General features: G+C 37.7%; 1 protein-coding gene across 2 annotated transcripts in view; it reads left to right on the forward strand.

The window, feature by feature from the left end:
- The window catches only part of Plppr5 (phospholipid phosphatase related 5), a 115,766-nt gene that overhangs the window by 45,473 nt on the left and 48,354 nt on the right, over positions 1–21,939 (forward strand). For both annotated transcript variants that reach the window (XM_028890172.2, XM_028890171.2), the window contains exons 2-3: positions 9,972–10,104; positions 13,950–14,200. In XM_028890172.2, the coding sequence (XP_028746005.1) occupies positions 9,972–10,104; positions 13,950–14,200 (384 nt within the window). The remainder of the gene's footprint in view (positions 1–9,971; positions 10,105–13,949; positions 14,201–21,939) is intronic.

The raw sequence follows: 21,939 nt of genomic DNA on the forward strand, positions 1-21,939 counted from the left end.
GTTAGTCCTGCCTACACTTCCTGTCTGGCCACTGGCCAATCAGTGTTTTATTTATACAAAGCAATATCAACAGCACTTCCCCTTTTCTTCTTTTTCAAAAAGGAAGGTTTTAACTTTAATATAGTAAAATTACATATAACAAAACAATTATCAAGCAAGAATTACAGTTGCAATATTAAAGAAGATATCCTATCTATCTTATATATGTGAGTCTAAGGTTTTATATCTAACTCATCTTTTATCATAACTGAGGAAATTATAACTATCTAGTCTTCAACCACATCAAAGACCTCAGAAGGATATAATGCTACCTGAGAAATGGGAGAAGGATGCAAGCAACTTTCGGGAGTCTTGCAGGGTAGACAGAGACAGCTGGCAGCCTGTACAGTCATCCAAAGTTCTCTTGTAAAGTTGGGGCATCTGTAATGGCTAACCACTACAATAGATAGATAGATAAATAGATAGATAGATAAACAGATAGATAGATAGATACATAGATGTAGTAACAAAAGGAAACAGAGGAAGAGAGAAGGAAAAGTTATCTAAGCTGCTTCTCACACTGGGGTGGAAAAACATCTAACTTTCTGTGCTTTCCTATTTTGAATATCTTATTATAGTAGACAGTAATTTTTATAGAGCCTCTTGTAGACAAATTGTTAAACAGTCTTATTAATAAAAACCTGGAGCCAGATATTGGGGTAAAAAGCTGAGAGATCTGCTATTTCATTTCCTCTCTCTGTCCAGCTACATCACTTCCTCTTCCTGCCCAGCTCTGTCACTTCCTGTCTGTCTGTACAAACCTCCAGACCTTTATGGTTAGTGCTGGGATTAAAGGTATGTACCACCACACCTGGCTCTGTTCCCAGTGTGGCCTTTAACTCACAGAGATCCAGATGGATCTCTGCCTTCAGAATGATAGGATTAACTGCATGTGCTACCATTGCCTGACCTCTATGTTTACTATAGTGTCTGGCTTTTTCCTCTGATCCTCAGATAAACTTTAATGGGGTACACAGATTAAACATCATCATGGCCTCCAACACATTGCTTTGATGTTTTAGTTTTCCATTTCTATAACAAAATACCCAAGACAGGGATTTTCCTGGAGTTTCCAGGGTCAAATCCTGAGCTTTGGCAGCCCTAACAACCTTGGCTTGGCCATCCATCCTCAATGAGTCAATTATACAGAGAAGTAATCATGAAAAACAGAAAAAAAGCTTCTTCAATATGGCCACATTCAAAAGAGAAGCAAAGAAAGAGGCCCACTGACTCTCCATGTCCATCATTGGGAACCTGACATGAAGTTTATATTTCTTATTCTTTTAACTCTTTTTTAAGATTTATTTTATTTTATTTGTGTGTGTGTGTGTGTGTGTGTGTGTGTGTGTGTGTGCATGTGTGTGTGTGCATGTGTGTGGGAGTATATGCTACATGTCTGTGGGTGCTCATGAGAACCAAATAGAGGGAACTGAATTCCCTAGAGTTGAGATTTCAGGCAGTTGTTAGCTGCCCAGTGTAGGTACTGGGAACAAAACTCAGGTTCTCTGGAAGAGTGGTAAGTGCTTTTATTCACTGAGCCATCTTCTAGCCTAGAAGTTTAGGTTTAAATAGAGAGCAATAGATATGAAAACCAGCAATCATCTGTCATCAGGGTGTGTTTTAACCCATCAACTTCTCAGCCAATTCCCTTCAGTGGCCTGTGGAAAGTTCAGTTTATTTGGAACAGTTTTGTTATTCCTTTGATAACCAAAGCAGGATCATATACAATGCTTGGGGGAATGTTTCTGATGTATGAATTTTGGGGGACATAAGCAAACTGTAGCACCTAGGGAATGTCAGGGACTCCTTAGAGGATCGTTTTTTGTTGTTTTCTATTTATTTGTTTATTTTTCTATCATATATTTCATTGCAACCATAGTTTCCCTTCTCTCCTCTTCTGTCAGCCCCTCCTCCTACCTCATCTCTCCCTTAGATCTACTCTGTTTCCCTTCAGAAAAGAGCAGGCCTCCCAGGGATGTCAACCAAACATGGCATAACCAGTTACAATAAGACTAGGCATAAATCCTTAAATCAATGCTGGTGGAGGAAACCCAATGGGAGGAAAAGGGTCCCAAAATCAGGCAAAAGAGTCAGAGACAGCCCCTGTTCCCACTGTTAGGAATCCCACAAGAACATCAAGCTACACAACCACAACATAGATGCAGAGGGCTTAGGTCAGTCCTATGCAGGCTCCCTGGTTGCTGGTTCATTCTATGTGAGCCCTTATGAGCCCTAGTAAGTTGATTCTATGGGCCATGTTCTTGTGGTGCCCTTGACCCCTCTGGTCCTTACAATGTTTCTGTCTCTTTTTCAGCAATTATCTACTAGTCTACTACTTCAGGCTCTGGTCTACTGGTATAGCAGAGTATCATTAGCAATCATTTCACTGATTTTTTTTCCATGTTCAGTTCTGTCCTAGGTCTCTGGGGTATCCAATCTCTGTTGTCATGCATGGGCTCCCTCTCACAGTGTGGGTTTCAGGCTGCATCAGTCACTGGCTGGCCACTCCCACAACTTCTGTGCTACCTTGACCCCAGCACATTTTGCAGGCAGGATAAATTGTAGGTCAAAGGTTTTGTGATTGGGTTGATGTCCCAGTCCCAGACCCTCCACTAGAAGTCTTGCCTGGTTACAGAAGATGGTTTGTTCAGGCTCCATTACCCCCCACCCCCACCATTTCTAGGAGTCTTTGTTAGGGTCACCCTGTAGATTCCTGGGAGTTTCTGTTGCACTAGGTTTCTACTTTGCCTCTGAAATGCCTCAATCCCAGTCGTCTCTCTCAGTACTCTCCTTCCCCACTTCTGATATTGTGATCTGCCCCAGTTCACCCACAAAAGCTATTCTATTTCGCCTTCCCAGAGAGATTCATATATCCCTCCCTTGAGCCATCCTTGTTACTTAGTCTCTCTGGGTCTAAGTCTTGTAGAATGATTATCTTTTATATCTTTTACAGCCTCACTCAGGATTTTTTTTTTTTTTTGTTGTTGTTGTTTCATCCATTTGCCTGCAAATTTCATGATGTCATTTAAATGCTGAATAATACCAAAGAATGTACTATATTTTCTCTATTCATTCTTTGGTTGAGAGACATCTAAGATGTTTCCAGTTTCTAATAAATAAAGCTGTTGTGAACATAGTTGAGCAAGTGTCCTTGTGGTAGGGTGGAGCATCATATGGGTACATGCCCAGTGATGGGATAGCTGGGTCTTGAGGTAGATCGATTCCCAATTTTCTGAGAAACCATCATACTGATTTCCAAAGTGGCTGGACTCCTACCAGCAATGGAGGAGTCTTTCCCTTGTTCCACAGCCTTGCCATCATGAGCTATCACTTATATTTTTGACCTTAGCCATTCTGACAGGTAATTAGATGGAATCTCAAAGTCATTTTGATTTGCATTTCCCTGATGGCTAAGGATGTTGAACATTACTTTTAGCTTTTTTGGCCATTTGAGATTCTTCTGTTTAGAATTCTCTGTTTAAGTCTGTAACCCATTATTTAATTGGATTATTTAGTTTGTTGATGTCTAGTTTCTTGGGTTCTTTATATATTTTGGATATTAGCCCTCTGTCAGATGTGGAGCTGGTGATAATCTTTTCACATTCTGTGGGTTGCCTTTTTATCCTATTGATGGTGCCCTTCGCCTTACAGAAGCTTTTCAGTTTCATGAAGTCCCATTTATTGATTATTGATCTAAGTGCCTGTGCTATTGGCAATCTGTTCAGGAAGTTGTCTCCTCTGCCAATGTGTTCAAGGCTATTCTCCACTTTCTCTTCTATCAGGTTCAGTACATCTGGTTTTATGATGATTTTTGATTCACTGGGACTTGAGTTTTGTGTAGAGTGACAGATAAGGATTTATTAGAATTTTTCTACATGACAATATCCAGTTAAACCAGCACCATTTATTGAAGATGCTTTCTTTTTTCCTTTCTATATTTCTGGATTCTTTATCAAAAATCAGCTGTCCATAAGTGTATGGATTTATTTCTGGGTCTTTGATTTGATTCCATTGATCAACCTGTCTGTTTTTAATTCCAATACTATGCTGTTTTTGTTACTATAGCTTTGTAATATAGCTTGACATTCGGGGAATGATACCTCTGGAAGTTCTTTCATTGTCCATAATTGTTTTTGCCACCGTGTTTTACTTTTCATATGAAGTTGACTATTATTCTTTCAAGGTCTGTAAAGAACTGTGTTGGAATATTGATGGGGATTGTGTTGAATCTGATCCATGAGCATTGAGGATCATTCCATTTTTTGATATCTTCCTCAATTTCTTTTTTCAAAGACTTGAAGTTATTGTCATCCAGGTCTTTCACTTTCTTGGTTAGAGTTACCCCAAGATATTTTATATTATCTGTGGCTATTGTGAAGGGTGTTGTTTCCCTGATTTCTTTCTCAGCCTGTTTGCTAGTTTGTAACTTGTATATAAGACAGCTACTAAATTTTTCTGAGTTAATCTTGTATCCAGCAACTTTCCTGAAGATGTTTATCAGCTGTAGAAGTTCCTGGTAGAATTTCAGGATCTCTTATGTACACTATCATATCATCTACAAATAGCAATACTTTGACTTCTTTCTTTCCAATTTGTATCCCCTTGATATCCTTTAGTTGTCTTATTGTTCTAGCTAGAACTTCAAGTACTATATTGAGCAGACAAAGAGAGAGAGGACAGCTTTGTCTTGTTCTTGATTTTAAGTGAATTGCTTTGAGTTTCTTTTCATTTAATGTTTACTCTAGGATTGCTATAAATTGCATTTATTGTGTTTAGGTATATTCCTTGTATTCCTGATTTCCCTAAGACTTTTATCATGAAGGGGGTGTTGTATTTTGCCAAAGTCCTTTTCAGCATCTAATGAGATGATCATGTGGGTTTTTTTTCTTTCAGTTTGTTTATATGGTGGATTACATTAACAGATTTTTGTATGTTGAACCACCCCTGCATCTCTGGGGTGAAGCCTACTTGATCATGGTGGATGATCTTTTTGATGTATTCTTGAATTCAGTCTGGGAGTGTTTTATTGAGTATGTTTGCATCAATGTTCATGAAGGAAATCTGTCTGTGATTCTCTTTCTTTGTTGCATCTTTGTGTAGTTTGGGTATCAGGGTGACTGTGGCCTCATAAAATGAATTTGACAATGTTCCTTCTGTTTCTATTTTGTGGAATAATTTGAGGAGTGCTGGTATTAGGTCTTTGAAAATCTGGTAGAATTCTACACTAAAACCATTGGGTCCTGGGCTGTTTTTGGCTGGAAGCCTTTTAATGACTGTTTTCATTTCCTTAGAGGTTATAGGTATATTTCAATTGTTTATCTGATCTTGATTTAACTTTGGAAGTGTTACATATAGAGAAAACTTCATTTTTTAGACTCATAAATTTTGTGGATTCCAGTTTTTTAAAATATGACCTAATCATTCTTTGGATTCAATTGTTGTCTGTTGTTATGTATCCCTTTTCATTTCTGATTTTGTTAATTTGCATTTTCTCTCTGCTTTTTAATCAGTTTGGATGAAGGACTGTCTATCTTGTTGATTTTCCTCAGAGAACCAAATCTTTTGTTTCATTGATTCTTTGTATTGTTCTCTTTGTTTCTATTTTATTGGTTTCAGACCTCAGTTGATTATTTCCTGCTGTCTACTCCTCTTGGGTGTGTTTACTTCTTTTTGTCCTAGAACTTTCAGGTATGTTGCTAAGGTGCTAGTATGAGATCTCTAATTTCTTTACGTAAGCACTTAGTGACCTTTCCTCGTTAATACTGCTTCATTGTGTTCCATCAGTTTGGGTGTGTTGTCCATTCATTTTCATTGAATTCCAGGAAATCTTTAATTTCTTCATTTCCGCCTTGACCCAGTAGTCATTCAGTAGAGAGTTGATCAGTTTCCATGTTGTTGAAATCCAGCTTTAATTGTGGTGGTCTGATAGGATGTAAGGGGTTATTTCAATTTTCTTCTATCTGTTGAGACTTGCTTTGTGATTGAATATGTGGTAAATTTTGGACAAAGTCCAAAGTGAATTGCTGAGAAAAAGGTATTTTCTTTTGTGTTTGGATAAAATGTTCTGTAGATATCTGCTAGGTCCATTTGGTTCAAAATGTGTGTCAGCTCCATTATTTCTCTGTTTCGTTTTTTGTCTGGATGATCTATCCATTGGTGAGAGTGGAGTATTGATGTCTCCCACTATTAGTTTGTGAGGGTGATGTGTGATTTAAGCTTTAGTAATCTTTTTTATAAATGTGGGTGTCCTTGCATTTGGAGCATAGATGTTAAGAATTGAAGCATTGCCAGGCGGTAGTAGAGCATGCCTTTAATCCCAGCACTGGGGAGGCAGAGCCAGGTGGATATCTGTGAGTTTGAGGCAGCCTGGTCTATAGAGCAAGATCCAGGACAGGCTCCAAAGCTACACAGAGAAACCCTGTCTTGATATACGTCCCCCCAAAAAATAAGAATTGAAACATCATCTTGTTGAATTTTTTTCTTTGATAAGTATGAAGTGCCCTTGCCTGTCTTTTTTGGTTAATTTGGTTAGAAGTCTATTTTGTTAGATGTTGGAACAGCTTCACAGCTTGCTTCTTATGTCCAATTTTTTGGAAAAATCTTTTTCTACCCTTTACTCTGAGGTAAAGTCTATCTCTGATGTTGAAGTGTATTTCTTGTATGAAGTAGAAGAATGGATCCTGTTTTCACATCCATTTTGTTAGGATGTGTCTTTTTATTAGGGAATTGAATCCATTGATATTGAAAGATATTAATGACCAATGATTGCTACTTCCCGTTATTTTTTATTGTGGTAGTATGTGTGTGTCTGTTTCCCTTCTTTTGGTTTTGCTGGTGTGAGATTATTTATTTCTTATGTTTTCTTATTTCCTGTGTTTTCATGAATATATATATATATATATATATATATATACATACATATATATACACACACATATATATTGATTATAGAAAATCTGTTTTGAATTTTAGAGAAGATTCCGATTTAAGTAAGGTACAGTCAGTTTTTCAAAAGTGAAAATTGCACACTAGAATAACTGAGAATTTCAAGAACGTCTATATATATCAAGTACTATAGTCTACTTCTCTTTTAAAAATCTGTCATTTTAATATTTTCATGGGTGTAGTTAACCTCCTTAGGTAGGTTTCCTTATATGTAGCTTTCCTTATAGTGCTTTTGTCGGGCTGGATTGGTAGATAGATATTATTTAAATTTAACTTTGTTGTGAACCATCTTGTTTTCTCCATCTATGGTGATTGAAAGTTCTGCCACGTCTGGGCTGGCATGTGTGGTCTCTTAGAATCTGCAGGACATCTTTCCAGGCCCTTCTGGCTTTTAGATTCTCCACTGAGAAGTTGGGTGTAATTTTAATAGGTCTGCCTTTTTATGTTACTTGGCCTTTTTCCTTTGCAGCCTTTAGTATGCTTTCTTTGTTCCGTATGTTTAGTGTTTTGATTATTATGTGGTAAGGGGATTTTCTTTTCTGGTCCAATCTATTTAGTGTTCTGTAAGCTTCTTGTACTTTATAGGTGCATCCTCTTTTAGGTTAGGAAATTTTTCTTCTATGATTTTGTTAAAAATATTTTCTGTGTCTTTGAGTTAAGATTCTTCTCCTTCTTCTATTCCTATTATTCCTACGTTTGGTCTTTTTATAGTGTCCCAGATTTCTTGGGTGTTCTGTGCCAGGGTTTTTTTTAGATTTAACATTTTCTTGGACTTCTGTATCTATTTCTTCTATTGTTTTCTTCAACATCTGAGATTACTCTTCCATCTCATGTAATCCGTTGGTGATGTTTGCATCTGTAGCTCCTGTTTGCTTACCTAGATTTTCCATTTACAGAATTCTCACAGATTTTGTTTTCTTTTTTGCTTCTACTTCCATTTTCAGGTCTTGAACAGTTTTATTTCCTTCAAATGTTTGTTTTTCTTGACTTTCTTTCAGAGATTTATTCATTTACTACAATTGTTTGTGCTTTCCTGGATTTCTTTGAGGGATTTATTCATTTCCTCTGTGAGAACCTCTATCATCTTCATAAAGTTGGGTTTTAAAGCAATTTCTTGTGCTTCTGCTGTGTTGGAATATTCAGGGCTTGCTACAGTAAACAGCCAGGCTCTGGTGGTGACATATTGCCCTGGCTGTTGTTGATTGAATTCTTATACTGGCATCAAGGCATCTGGGTGATTTGGGGTCTTGGTACTGATTTATGAGTTCTTCTTTATTGGATGGGTATTTTCCCCCTTTGGTTCCTGTTTCCTCTTTTATCTTCTGGTCTTTGCAGCCTGGATTTCTAACAGCCATTCCAACAATGAGTCTTTGTCACAGTTGAGGACGGGACTTCTGGCTTCTAGGCTATCTACCAACATTGGAGGGTAGAAAATGATGAGGAAGAGAATAGAGATTGGGGATAGTGTGGGGAGGCACCTAGAGAGTGGAGAAGGTCCACAAGTGGCTGCCTATCTGGAGTTATGCCTGCTGTATGGTCTATGGCCCAGCAGGGATTTTCTGTCCAAGTTTTCCTATCTGTTCTCCTGGCTTGTGTGGTCCATTTTTCTAGCTGGCATGGCCTATGCTTATTCTTCAAACTGACATGGCTTGCACCTGTTCTCTCCTTAGAATGTCTTAATTAACCTTAACAAGATAGATTGAAATCAAAACCAACAGGGACGAATAAGCAGGCAAATGTTTGGCTCCAGTTACTTTTTCACTTAATTTTAATGTAAAATTTATTTCACTTTCTTAATACTGGGTAGGTACTCATGCCATGGTGTGCATGCGGAGATTGAAGAATAACTTTGGGGAGTCACTTCTTTCTTTTCTTCTTTGCATGGGTTCTGGGGATCTAACTCAGGTAGCCAAGTTTGTGTTGTACTTTACCTGCTGAGCTGTCCTGTTGAAACATCTTCATTAATGTTGTATCTTATGCTTTGTCCATGGTCTTAAATGGAATCTGAGTTCTCAGGTTAAGTCAAAAATTTATGCTTGGCTTTTTATTAGTCTGAAAGAGAACTAAATATTTAACTCCCCCAAGTTTCCATGCTGTTATATGTAAAATGAAGGAATTCTTGCTCTAACACCTCACTGAGGAAATGTATGAAAACTACTGCAACTGTACAATGATTAGTAGAACATAGTCAGGTCTTTGCAAGCAAGAACAAGGAAGTCAGGTCAAAGCCTAGTCCTCAACACTAGTTCCCAAGCAAGCACTCAGTTTCTTCACTTGTAAAGAGGTATGGCAATATTCTACTTCATATGTCTGATGAAGATTAAAATAACACATTTTTAGTAAAGTGTAAATAATAGAGTAATTGTTAAACTTCTTGATAATGTCTCAGAATGGAATCATCACAAGGTTAAATATCCATGAATTGATTTTTTCCCCTCATAAAGGTACTATATTGATATGCTTTCAAATCAATATGTCTATACAAGATCTTTTCAAAAATTGTTGCAGAAAATCTACTTTTATCATCATCTTTTATTATGGTATTTTTTCCATGAATACTAACAGCACAAATTAATGGAGTTCACTGTGCCATTTTCATTCATACATATATGCATATATTATATACATGTTATATACATTGATTATAGAATATATGTTTTGAATTTTAGAGAAGAGTCAGATTTAAGCAAAGTACAGTCAGTTTTTCAAAATTGAAAATTACACACTAGAATAACTGAGAATTTCCTTAAGAACGTCTGTATATATCAAGTATTATAGTATATTTTTATTTTAAAAATCTGTCATTTTAATATTTCCTAAAATTGAGAGAAATATGATTTGTGTCTGCTGACAAAAACCGAAAATTAAAGGGTCTACTTAGCAATTGTGCTTTAGTTTTACATTGAGATAGTTACCACCTTTTAAGTAAAAATAACTTGCATGCTGGTGAAACTCTAACACTCTTTAATCTTCTATTTCTTTGCAAGATAATAGTTGGAGAAACCGCCGTGTTTTGCCTACAGTTAGCCACAAGGGATTTTGAAAACCAGGAAAAGACTATTTTAACTGGAGACTGTTGCTATATAAACCCACTGGTACGTCGAACTGTCCGATTTCTTGGTATGTATCCATTGGCTTACTTTTATTCTTGTCCATAAAGATGATCATACATAAAACAACAACAACAACAACAACAAGGACATAATTTCCACATTAAGAATCAAGACTGCCGGGCGGTGGTGGCGCACGCCTTTAATCCAGCACTCGGAGCAGAGGCAGGCGGATCTCTGTGAGTTCGAGCCAGCTGTCTCCAAAGCGAGATCAGAAAGCGCAAACTACACAGAGAAACCTGTCTCGAAAAAAAAAAAAAAAAAAAAAAAAAAAAAAAAAAAAAAAAAAAAAAAAAAAAAAAGAATCAAAGACTATAACCTCTGAATATTATTTTTTTTTAAGAAAAATTAAAATAAATGACTTGGTGTGTATATAAAGTTTCAGAATGAGTGCATGGGGGAGAAATAGTAATCCTAAGTAGAGCAATCAAGATTGATAACTTGGCAAAACGGGGAATATCATATTTAATAAGCTGTACTCCTTGCACTAGTCCTGAACTGGTTTTCAGGGAAACTAAGTTATGTTAAAGTTTTGCTAGAGAACAAGAGACACTGATACTTTAGCTTTCACCCTCCAAAGGTCAGCACTTAACAAAACGACAAATTGCTAAGCATTCTTGTAATTCAATAGAATTTTTATTGGACATGGAAGTTGAGTGTAAACTATCATTTCCTGGTTTGTTGGCTTGATGCAGGGGGAGAGGCTTGGACCTGCCTCAGCTGAATGTACCAGGCTCTGCTGGCTCCCCATGGGAGGCCTTGCCTTGGAGGAGGTGGGGATGGGGGGTGCGTTGGGGAGAGAACTGGGGGACAGGAGGATGGAGGAGAGGGGAAATCTGTGGTTGGTATGTAGAATGAATAGAAAAAATCTTAATAATAAAAAGAAAAGAAAAAAGAAAAAGAAATAAAATGACTACAGCTGTTCATATTAAAAAGCATGTAACAAAAAGAAAAAAGAAAAAGAAATAAAATGACTACAGCTGTTCATATTAAAAAGCATCAAAAGAATTTTGATGAACATTGAAAGATTCATCAAGGAGCCTGCTACTCTTATGACATGGGACTCAAGATGAAAACTTTGGACACAGAAAACATCGCACTATAGCTACTACACTGGAAACAATGGCATAAAAGAATCAGAACTGTACGATTCTCTGAGGACATAGGGACTTTATTTGGTAGACTGAACTTTCCACTGTCATCAAGTTAGATATCTTCAAAGCCCCTAAGTATCGTTTGAGGGAATAGTATATAAAATATGTAAACATTATATGATAAATATTATAAAAATATTTATACTTAATTTTTAAGATATGTATATATCTCTTAAAATTTTATTTTTTCCTTTGTATTAGTAATGTGCCCTCAACTCATTTCTCTTTGAATGTGATCCATTTAATAACAAAATGAGTAACAAGCAATGACATCTGCAAAACTAACAGTACTTGAAATCAATACTAAGTACTCTTGAGCAAAGCTGGTTGGGTTAGTGAGCAAAAACATTCTCTGCATTTGCATGCATGTTTGTAAAGAGCACACGTCACAATGTAAAGGGTGCCTATTACACACCATGCTTCTTACTGATTATATACATTTTCTTTCGTTTTGTTCCTTTATGGTGACCTGAAGTTTCAAATCTGTTGTAAGAAAATGAAAGCTTGTAACTGAAGCAACACTGCATATAAAGATTACACTTTGTATAGGGACTTTGTGCTTTTGGTTGAATGAGTGGCTACATCTACGCGATCCCATTTCAAAAATCATCTGTGCCACCAACAGCAATACTGGCTTTGGACCTGATACACAGACATTTTATTTCTAAGACGTAATCAGGAACTTTTCAAGTGTCAAGAGACATTTCTATATTCTTCCCAAATATCTCTATTTTAAACAAGGGGACCTATTACACTAGATAAAAAGAGCAGTTTTAGTTAAGAAATGAGTACATCTTAGCCTACATTTCAAAGGAGTACAGATGTCGATGCCAGTGCTTAGCATCGAGGTTTTTGGAGGACAGATGATGTATGTACATTCACATCTTACTGGCCTCAGTTTGCTCCCAGCTCTCTGCCTCTCCTGATTTTCTGCTTTTCACAGCCTGTCCTTGGTGTGATTCTTGGCACACTGCTAAGAGTCAAGAAAGGAATTTCTGCTGTCTTCTTTTGGAACTTAAAATAGAAAAATCAATGTTCCTATCACCTTGACATTTGGATAGTCAGAGTTTTGTTATGTGTGGATTTTTGTGCATAAAGAAACCTTACATAATATTTTGAAAATTAAAAGAACACCTATGGATCTAATACTGGAAAAATATTTGATCCTTTGCACCTTTCCCGATGATTTCCCAACACACCAGCCAGTCATGATGGAAGTCTTAGAAAAATAAACAGTTCTGAAGTATGTAACTAAGAAGAAGAATGTCTAATTTTTATAATAAAATTAATATGGCTTTTTAATATGCCAATTCTTTGAGGGAAATTTTATTTTGCTGTAAGTTTAAAAGTCCCTGGAGATGGAGAAATGGCTCAGTAGTTAAAAGTACATCCTGCTTCTACAGTGACCTTGGATTTTATTCCCAATACCCACATCTCAACCACTTGTAACTACAGCTCCAGGGGATCTGAAGTGCCCTCTTCTGACCTCTGTGGGAACCTGCACAGATGTGGTGTACAAATATGCAGGTGCCCACACATACATGTCATATAAGATAAGTAAGTCTTGAAAATAATAAAAGTAAAATAAAAATCTTAGTGGAATTTTTTTTTTTACTTCAAATTAGAAACCAGTAGATTTCTTCACATCAGAACTACACCTTTGAAGGTCACATTTTATGCACATCATTGTTACTAATGACAAAATTTGCTTTACCTATGTAGAAAAATAAGTTTTGTTCATTATCAAATCTTCCATAATATTTAAAAAATTGAAAGCACATCTGTACATCTAGTACTGGAAATTCATTTGGCCTTTGACAGATTTCATGTAGGAAATGGCCAGTGATACTGATTAGAAAGTGCTTTTCATAGTCAAGCAAATTCGTAAGTTTAGTACAAAGGCACAAAAAAGGCTGTGTACTTAGATTTGTACTTTCAGGTAACCACAGTAAAGACATTTTAATGCTGTAAAGACAGTCAAGAATTAGAGCATTGATTATCTGCTTGTTTCTCAACTTGTTCCAAAACAGATAACTAGAAAGCAAATCTAAAAAAGATAAAGTGATACCACATGGTAGCTGCTCTGTGCCTTTGAAAAATGTGTTTCTGAAGGCAATGTAGAGATTTAATCCAAGAACAGTCTGCTTAAGATTTCTCTATGATATTTAAATGTAAACTGATGACACTAGATTTTACTGCTAACTGGTGCCTCCAGCAGAGGTGTTATGCATCTGAATGGGCTTAGGATGTATAATCAAAGAGATACAACTGCTTTGCTTTATGTTAGTGTGATAAAAAATGTCAAATATTGGAAAAAATAGAGATTGCTAACATTAGTAAAACACTATCAACTGCACCCTCTTAGGGATCTGTCTCTTCATTTAAAAACCTGCATCACCCAAACATAGTCTCAGAATATATTTTCTTCCTTTATCTTATGTCAGGTCAAACCTGCCATGCATGAAAATGTAGCCAGTGGTAGACAGCTCAATATGTTAAATAATTTAACACCCTTAACTACTCCAGAAAGCCAAAGAAGAAAACTGGGGAGAGGTAAAATGAAAGGAACTTAATACATGCATGCATGGAATGCGTTAGTTTCTAAAATATTTCCATATTGGATTGTTATAGAACCCTTTTTTTAAAAAAAAAAAAAAGAAGAAGAAGAAAGCTAACATTGTTTGTTTTCTTCCTTCCCCAGGAATTTATACATTTGGACTGTTTGCTACAGATATCTTTGTAAATGCTGGGCAAGTGGTTACAGGCAACTTGGCTCCACACTTTCTGGCCTTGTGTAAGCCCAACTACACAGCCCTTGGTTGCCAACAGTACACACAGTTCATCAGTGGGGAGGAGGCGTGCACAGGCAATCCAGATCTCATCATGCGAGCAAGGAAAACCTTCCCATCCAAAGAAGCTGCCCTCAGTGTCTATGCTGCCATGTATCTGACAGTAAGTCATGATCAACAATGCATATTCCTAGTGTGAAATTCTTTTCTGCACCATAATGAGAGTTGTATATGGAAAACTAATATTTTCTTCTGACCATTCCATTTATTTCTAAAAATGCCTGGTTGTACTGTGAATAATGTTAATTCAGCTAGCTCCCTTGAGGTCATGTGTGGGTAGCTGATTACATAAAATAATTGCAATTGGAATTTCTGTTTGTAAATATATTTGCCTTCATATTAAATAAGACTTAATGGGAAAAAATTTGTTCTGTAGCACTCCCCACTACATTCTAATAGTATAATTTAGAGAACTGTCTGGGCTCCTGACTGCCTACTCAAGCTCTCAGATTGCCTGGTGCTGAGAGAAAGAACTCTTATTTTAGAAAACTCTTTTGTTATTGGTAATTATCATCACAATGTCTCAATCGGTGTTTTGATATTTCTTCATAGGATTAACCAAAAATATCTTTAGAAATTATGGTTTCCTTTTATTCTTGAGTATTTGCCATCATTTTGGTGATAGGAGCCAAGTTCTGAGTATAGACATCCTAAGACCTTGAAGTAGGGATGAGTCATCACAGCTGGTTGTGTTATTGATAGCAGAGATGGAGCAAGAGGCAACCTTGGCCGGTAGCTCTTGACCCCACCGTGCATGCCATCAGTTATCTCAGCTTTCCCAGGAGGTGTGCAGCTGTGGGGTTGAACTTCCGACTCGTTTTCTGTGGGCTTGTCCATCAACTGTGCTGAGAGGTATAGAGGATGTAGATGTCTTTGGGGCTTCTCAGTGGTTCCAGAATTGACTCCTTTCTGATTTCAACTTATCAAGAAAAAAAGATTTGTAAAAAATAAAAACTAAAAATCTGGCCCAGCCTGAAACCAAATTCAATGATTTCTAATGACTTAGAAAAACTCGGAATTATTTTTATACTCCAGAAGCTCTTTGATGATGGAAGGGTTTCTAATGCAATCATGTCAGGCTACCGCTAAAAGCAGAGAGTCTTGAGGGTTTCCCAGTGATATGTCTTTCTAAGACTGGAAATAAAGATTACTTAGTAGAAGAAAAGTTTATGAGAAAAAAATGTCCCAGTGTCCATAACACTTCCAATGCAAGATAAATCCAGAGGTCACAGAGTACAGATTTAAAGAGTTTTAGATTGCCATAGTTCATTTTTTAAAGATAGGTTGTTGCTTGTTGTGCAGATTGGTCTAGCATTCACTATACAGTCTAAGCTGGTTGCGAATATTTGGCAATCAGTTCACCTTAGCATTTCAAATGTCTGAACTGAGGCTTTCTAAAGCTTATAAACCATGATAATTGCATCCCTCACTGCCTGATCTTTAAAAAACTTCCTATCAAGAAAATTTGTATAGCATTCTGGGAGTAAAGCTTTTCCTATCATTTTGTCGACACTTCCTGCTGACTGCTGTGAAATGTTTGCTATGGTTCCCTTCTTGCCTTCTCACGCTGCCCCCCGAAATCCGTATGTTCCTCAAATTCTTCACTTTCTCTAGTCTATCAGCTTTGTGCGCTCCTATACATTGTAAGGTACCGCTCACCATTGAATGGAATGTGCTAACACACATATTCTTTCCTATTCACCAAGTTGCTTGACTACAGGCGTCTCCTCGGCTAGAATATGCAGCACTCAGCCATACAGGGAAGATTTTTAAATGAGTGAATCAGAAGGCATAAGGCAGTTTTCATCTAGGCCTTCGTCTAAATCTGATGTTGATTTTTTGTATCTGTGTAGGGATTCTAAATATATCTGCACATGAATATGTGATCAAACAAATGCTGTATGGGAAATTGCACAGTGCTTTCTGGAGTCAGATACTGTACTCTCCTTTAGTACCAATGGATGTTAGATTTTGCTATGTATCCAGTCTTTGTCAATGGCGATGAATATGCAACTAGAATAAAATACTTAGCCTTTTTAGTATCTGGAATAGTCCTTCAAAGACATTGCTATGGGACAGCTTGTATTCTAGAAGAATCTTCCCATTTTATCTTACTGCTATTCTGATGACCACCTGCAAGTATTTCTTTTGGAAACTCATGCTTTGTACACTTCACTATTCTAGGCATAATAAAGACAAATATTGTATAAATAATAATTATAATGGCATTAACATACATTTATTGAGCACTTACTTTTGTTTTGGGCTTCACTTTTACTCACTTATTACTTAACTAATTTTTAATGTTAATTAATGTTAACATCTATTCATTTTTATTTATATTTAATAATTCATTATGTGTAATCATTTTTGAAAGCATTTAACATTTTGTAGCTGTATGTACTCACTCGACCCATTTACAGTTGTAGATACTGAGAAAGTGATGTACTTTGTTCAGATCTATTGAACCAAATATTAAATTTTGTTAGCTCTTATGTGTTCATGCTTAGTCAAAATCCCCCTTCTTCCTACATTGCTTCACCATCCAGTACAGTTTAAAGCTGAGGACACAGATGATGATGAGATTAGAGAGCAGCCCAGTGCAAAGGAATCTTCTATCATTAAATGCTGTTCAGACTGAGAGTTAGGATCCCTGCTTGTAATTACATTGATGGGTACCTCTGTCTTTTCAACAATAGATTCTGTTCTGTGCTAACTGCTTTCTTCTCTTTCCTCACCACCTCTTTGTGTGTGAGAGAACGTGGGTGGCTGCTATGGCAACTCTGAATATAACTTCTGCTGCAAATACAGGATTTCCAGTCAGCTTTTACTGTTATATTTGAACTTACATACAAATGTATTTTGCCCCAGATTCACTAGTGACACCTTGGGAAAAACTTCATAATGGAAAGCTGGGTGTTTCAAACTAATTCTGCCTCATGGAATGTTTGCTAGAATTTTGATAAGTGGGTATATAGGAAAGAATGCCTCACAAACAGTATTTTTTTATGGAAATGATCTCGTGCTGGTGTGTAGAGATATGTTTACTTAATGTTAGATCATATACATGTGAACTCATAAGAATAAAGGGATACCAGTATGAAGTATTTGAAAATGAACTGAGAAATATTAGTTTGGTGCTTCTTCGAGTGGCTTAGCATAAACCCAAAGAATTTGAACTCTCCCTAAGGATCTGACTTTAATTAAGGCTTTGGGGATAATTTGATTGCAGATTTTTTTTTCTTTACTGAGAATTTAAAGGGAAAAAATCCCTAATCCTATTTTTACAAATGCTATTAGTTTCCCTGGTTGAAGGGATAATCTAAAATTATTTAACCCTCAACTCAAATTTCTAAAACAGTGTTAAATCATATTAGAATAATATTTAAATTTAGCTTTGTGTTTTTTAATATACATTGGAGAATGAGTTTTTAAGTTAAAAGGAAGAAAAAAAGTCTTTCAAAGTTGAGAATAAAAATCACGCTGGGAATTTCAGTTAATTCCATAAAACTTAAAACAGAAAAGCATACCCTCATGTCTTTTGGTCATTCCAATTCTGACATTAATTTTTCTCACAATAAAAAATACTAAGAATACATGGGTTGGAAAGATGGTTCAGTGGTTAAGAGCATTGGCTGCTCTTGCAGAGGAATCAGGTTTGGTTCTCAGCCCCCACATGGTGGCTCACAACCATCTGTAACCCCAGCTCCAGGGAATCCTGATGCCCTCTTCTGGCCTCTGCAGGCATGAGGCCTGCACATGGAGCACAGACATTAATGCAGGCAACACACCTGAACATAGGAAATAGATTCTTAAGAACTTAAAAATGAGTAATTATAAGCCAGAGTCACTACATCTGTGGGCCTTGTTTTCCACTGTGTAGTGCCCCAGGTTGATCCACTCTAAAGCTACAAATGAGTCAACGTCTTTCTCCTGGGTTTGGTTCAGCTCACCAGTCAGTTGGGAGTTTGCCTCAGTTGGTACAGCTAGATTAACTGGGCTTCTCTCATTCTTAAGAGGTCTTTCTGTAGGCTAACTTGCCAGATTGTGTCTCAGAACAGCCTTCCAAAAGGTTGAAGCCCCAAGTTTTAAGGCATCCAGAGACTTATGCTCCTGATTCCCTCAGCATTCCATCTTGGTGTTGTATCTTGTCTCTCCAGGCAAATCACAGACAACCTGTAGATGGAAGAGTCAGCCAATTAGACTATAAAAGATGGGTATAATGCCATAGGAGGAATTTGTGGTGGTTACATAATTTACCAACCTTTTCCCCCAAACAGTGGAAGGAGGAATACTGCTTTTCCTCCGCCTTTGGTGTCTGTGGCCAATCGTTGGCACACTCCTTCCCTTACTTCCTGCAGTCATATTTGTAGTGATCTCAGGGTTCCGTGCATACTAGCTACAAATCATGTGATGCTGAGACAGGCTTAGAAGAACACATCCCATTTGTTTCCTAAGATAGATCTGAAATCATGTTTAAATTGGAACATAAGGTGCATTAGAGACACACCCTGGGCTCCCATTCTGTCTTCTTTGTCCAGTGAGAGTCAGCTGTCATCACCAAGCTGCCCTCTAAACTTCCATACCTTAGAGTAACTTAATCTTAAAATGTCTAAGGTCCCTGGGCTTCAGATTTGATCAAGTGTCTACTCAGACACATATAAAAAAATATTTCTTGGTACACAGTCAATTCAATAGCTATCCCATGACTTTGATAACCCATGCCACAGCTGCTGTTACTAGTCCACTGACACTTTGCTTGTCAGCTTTCAGCTAAGTGAGATTGTGTGTGGCGAGAGAAGAGACAAAGGCTGTCTGTGAAATACCCTCTGTGTTCCACTGCCTTTGCTGTCAGGAACCCTTTCAGTCACACTGCTTCCCTTTCCTCACTCTCTTCCTTGAAGTCAGTGTTTTAAAATTTTCTATCTAATGCACCATCTTTCATACTACCTTGGACACAGGCTTTAAGCAGTTATTCATAACAATAAAACATAATGATGCTATTTTGAAATTGCATGCATAAAATTACAAAAATAAGTGAGTGGGATGGTGATAAACCCTTAAGCAAATGATTAAAGACACATACATACTGCATATTTTTTCTGCATATTTTTGTTTTACCTGGCTTCTAGAAATAAGACTTATATTTGTATGTCCTGTGACTGACATGTGGGCTTTTAATTCTGTCTGGCTTTTCAGTCATATCCCAGAAGTCTCTGTATTGTCAACAATGTATTAGAGCCTCTGAGCAGGCTGAGCTCTCCAGTGCTGCCAGCTGACTTATTTCTGGTTGCAGTAAAGAGCATTGACATTTTAGCACATGTGGGCTTATTATCAGTGAATACAGTATTCACTACCCTTTTGTCAGATATTGAAAAGTATGTCATAGGCATTCATACGTTGGGTTTTCTTAGGCGTTAACAGATTGATGTGGGACTGCAGCAAGCTGCACAGTCTCCTGAGGAAAGGAGGTCTTACCAGCCCCAAACAATGTGAAGTGGTGAGGGTGGTATTATGACTTTTGTGGGCACTGGGCACTATGCCTCCCTGGGATACTTTCACCCTACAAACCTTAAAAATTACATTTTATGACAGCATTACTGTGAAAAAAGTTCATTGTTTGTTTTCTTTTGTTTTTTTGACACAGAGTTTCTCTGTGTATCTCTGCCTAGCCTGGAACTCACTCTATAGACCAGGCTGTGTAACTGAAAGTTTTCCTATGTCGCACCTAGTCTGGAGCCGCTCAGACTCAAGTAAACACACAGAGGCTTATATGAATTAAAACTGCTTGGCCATTAGCTCAGGCTTACTACTGACTAGCTCTTGCACTTAAACTCATCCCATTTCTGCTAATCTATATGTTGCCACGAGTTCCGTGGCTTTTACCTGTGTGCCATTACATGCTGCTCCCTGGATGGCACACTGGTGTCTCCTGACTCAGCCGTCCTCTTCCCAGAATTCTTCTTATCTGCTTATTCCACCTATACTTCCTGCCTGGCTACTGGCCAATCAGTGTTTTATTAAACCAGTGTACAAAAACATTATCCCACAGCAAGGCTGGAACAAGATTCCCAGAGATCCACCTGCTTCTGCCTCCTGAGTGCTGGGGGAATAAAGGTGTGTATCACCACTGCCCAGCTGAAAAAAAGCATTCTTTAAGTATTAAAAGTTTCACTGAACCTAAAAATCTTCAAGTTATTTCCTTTATTTTTGTCTCTGTCTTTCTCTCTCCTTCTTTCTAGTTTTCAGAGAATTTAGGACATTTTCCTGGCTCTTTAGAAGCATCTTAGATGGCAGGTGTGCTTACAATACGTAGAAGATAAGTCTGCCCTGAGGATGGTATGTAATAATGTGATGGTGGTAGTACACCTGCCAATCTGTCTGGCAGTGACAGTGAGTGTCACATATTATCCACTGTTGGCAGGCAGCAATGTGGATGCTTCAGACGTAAGACGCACTTGGGTCTTGTGGTTTGGAAAGTTGAAAAGAAACATGGAGGAAGAGCAGTAAAATCAAAGGCAAGGACCAAGAAACAAAGAAAACAGGGCCTTGTGGGGCCTGGGTATGTTGGTAGAATTATAAGATTTAAACAGTAAAGAGAGTAATAAACCAGAAAAGGCTTGTAATGAAACCCCATGACTCCAGTTAATGGGCAATATGTAGCTAGAAAACGACTTGGATGAGAAGCACCACTTCACACGATTACCTTTGACTCAATTTCACACAGGCACACTGCATATGAGAAGGCACCAGGCATCTCTCTCTACACTGAGCTAAACTCCTGCTAAAGTTAAAAAATGACAGAGAAGATGGTCACAGGATTTCAGACAATGAAGATTTGGATTCATCCAGCTTCCCAGACACTGAGATCACTGTTGCTCACCAGACCAGGTTCAAAGAGTATGAAGTGAGCTTCCTTGTTTCTAAGAGGTGAAACGAGCTAGGAACTTAATAAGCTGCCAAGAACTGGAGCCACCACAGGCTGAGAGCAAAGCTGGAGCGGCTAGACATTCTTGAACACTCTTCCTAGAACCCAGGAACAGGAAGTTAGGCCAGCATTTGGAGCAGCACCCAGAGTGCACCTTGGTGTTCTTAAAGGGCCAAATGTTATTTATTAAGCGGTGCAATATTATTCATTATGCGGTGCTGTTTACCATGCGAGAAAAGCCATGAGGTACAACAAAACCCACTATAAGACTTTATTAAGGGAAGGGAACAGAGGGGATGTGCTTAGGCCTATGGAAGATTGTGCAGGAAAAAAGGGCGAAGGGATAAGCAGGGACCGCTTTTATAGATTCTGCCCGCAGATGCGCATATGGGCTTACGTAGCTATGCCACGCATGGCCATAGATTACATGATCACGCTGCGCGCAAATTACATGATCATACAGGGCACGGATTAGCAAGATGTAAGGCCTTGGGATGACTAAGCATCTTGCCTGACTACTGGACAGCGCATGTGCAGCCATGTAGCTGGGAGAGTGGCTAAGAGTTCTAGCACCAAACCCATCAGCCATGCTAGAATCCAGCTCTCCTGATTGATTTCCAACTTCTGTTCCCCAACTACGTTTACTGGAAAGCTTGTGTAGCATTCTTCTGGGTAATTTATAAGGTATTGCCCAGCAAGAAATTTCCAGCATGAAGGTCAATCTTCTGAGCTCGTCCTTGAAGCAAATGTATTTGCATGTAAGTGGATGGAAGTGGGTTAATATCCAGGGACAGCTTATAGCACTTTTATTTCAGCCACCAAACTGAACCAAAAATATAGTTTGATTGGAGGTAATTTCTTGGTACTACTGCTCTTTTGTTACTTTCTAAGATGAGTTCTTATGAAAACAGTCT

Source organism: Peromyscus leucopus, chromosome 6, assembly GCF_004664715.2.
Source record: "Peromyscus leucopus breed LL Stock chromosome 6, UCI_PerLeu_2.1, whole genome shotgun sequence".
NCBI lineage: Eukaryota > Metazoa > Chordata > Mammalia > Rodentia > Cricetidae > Peromyscus > Peromyscus leucopus.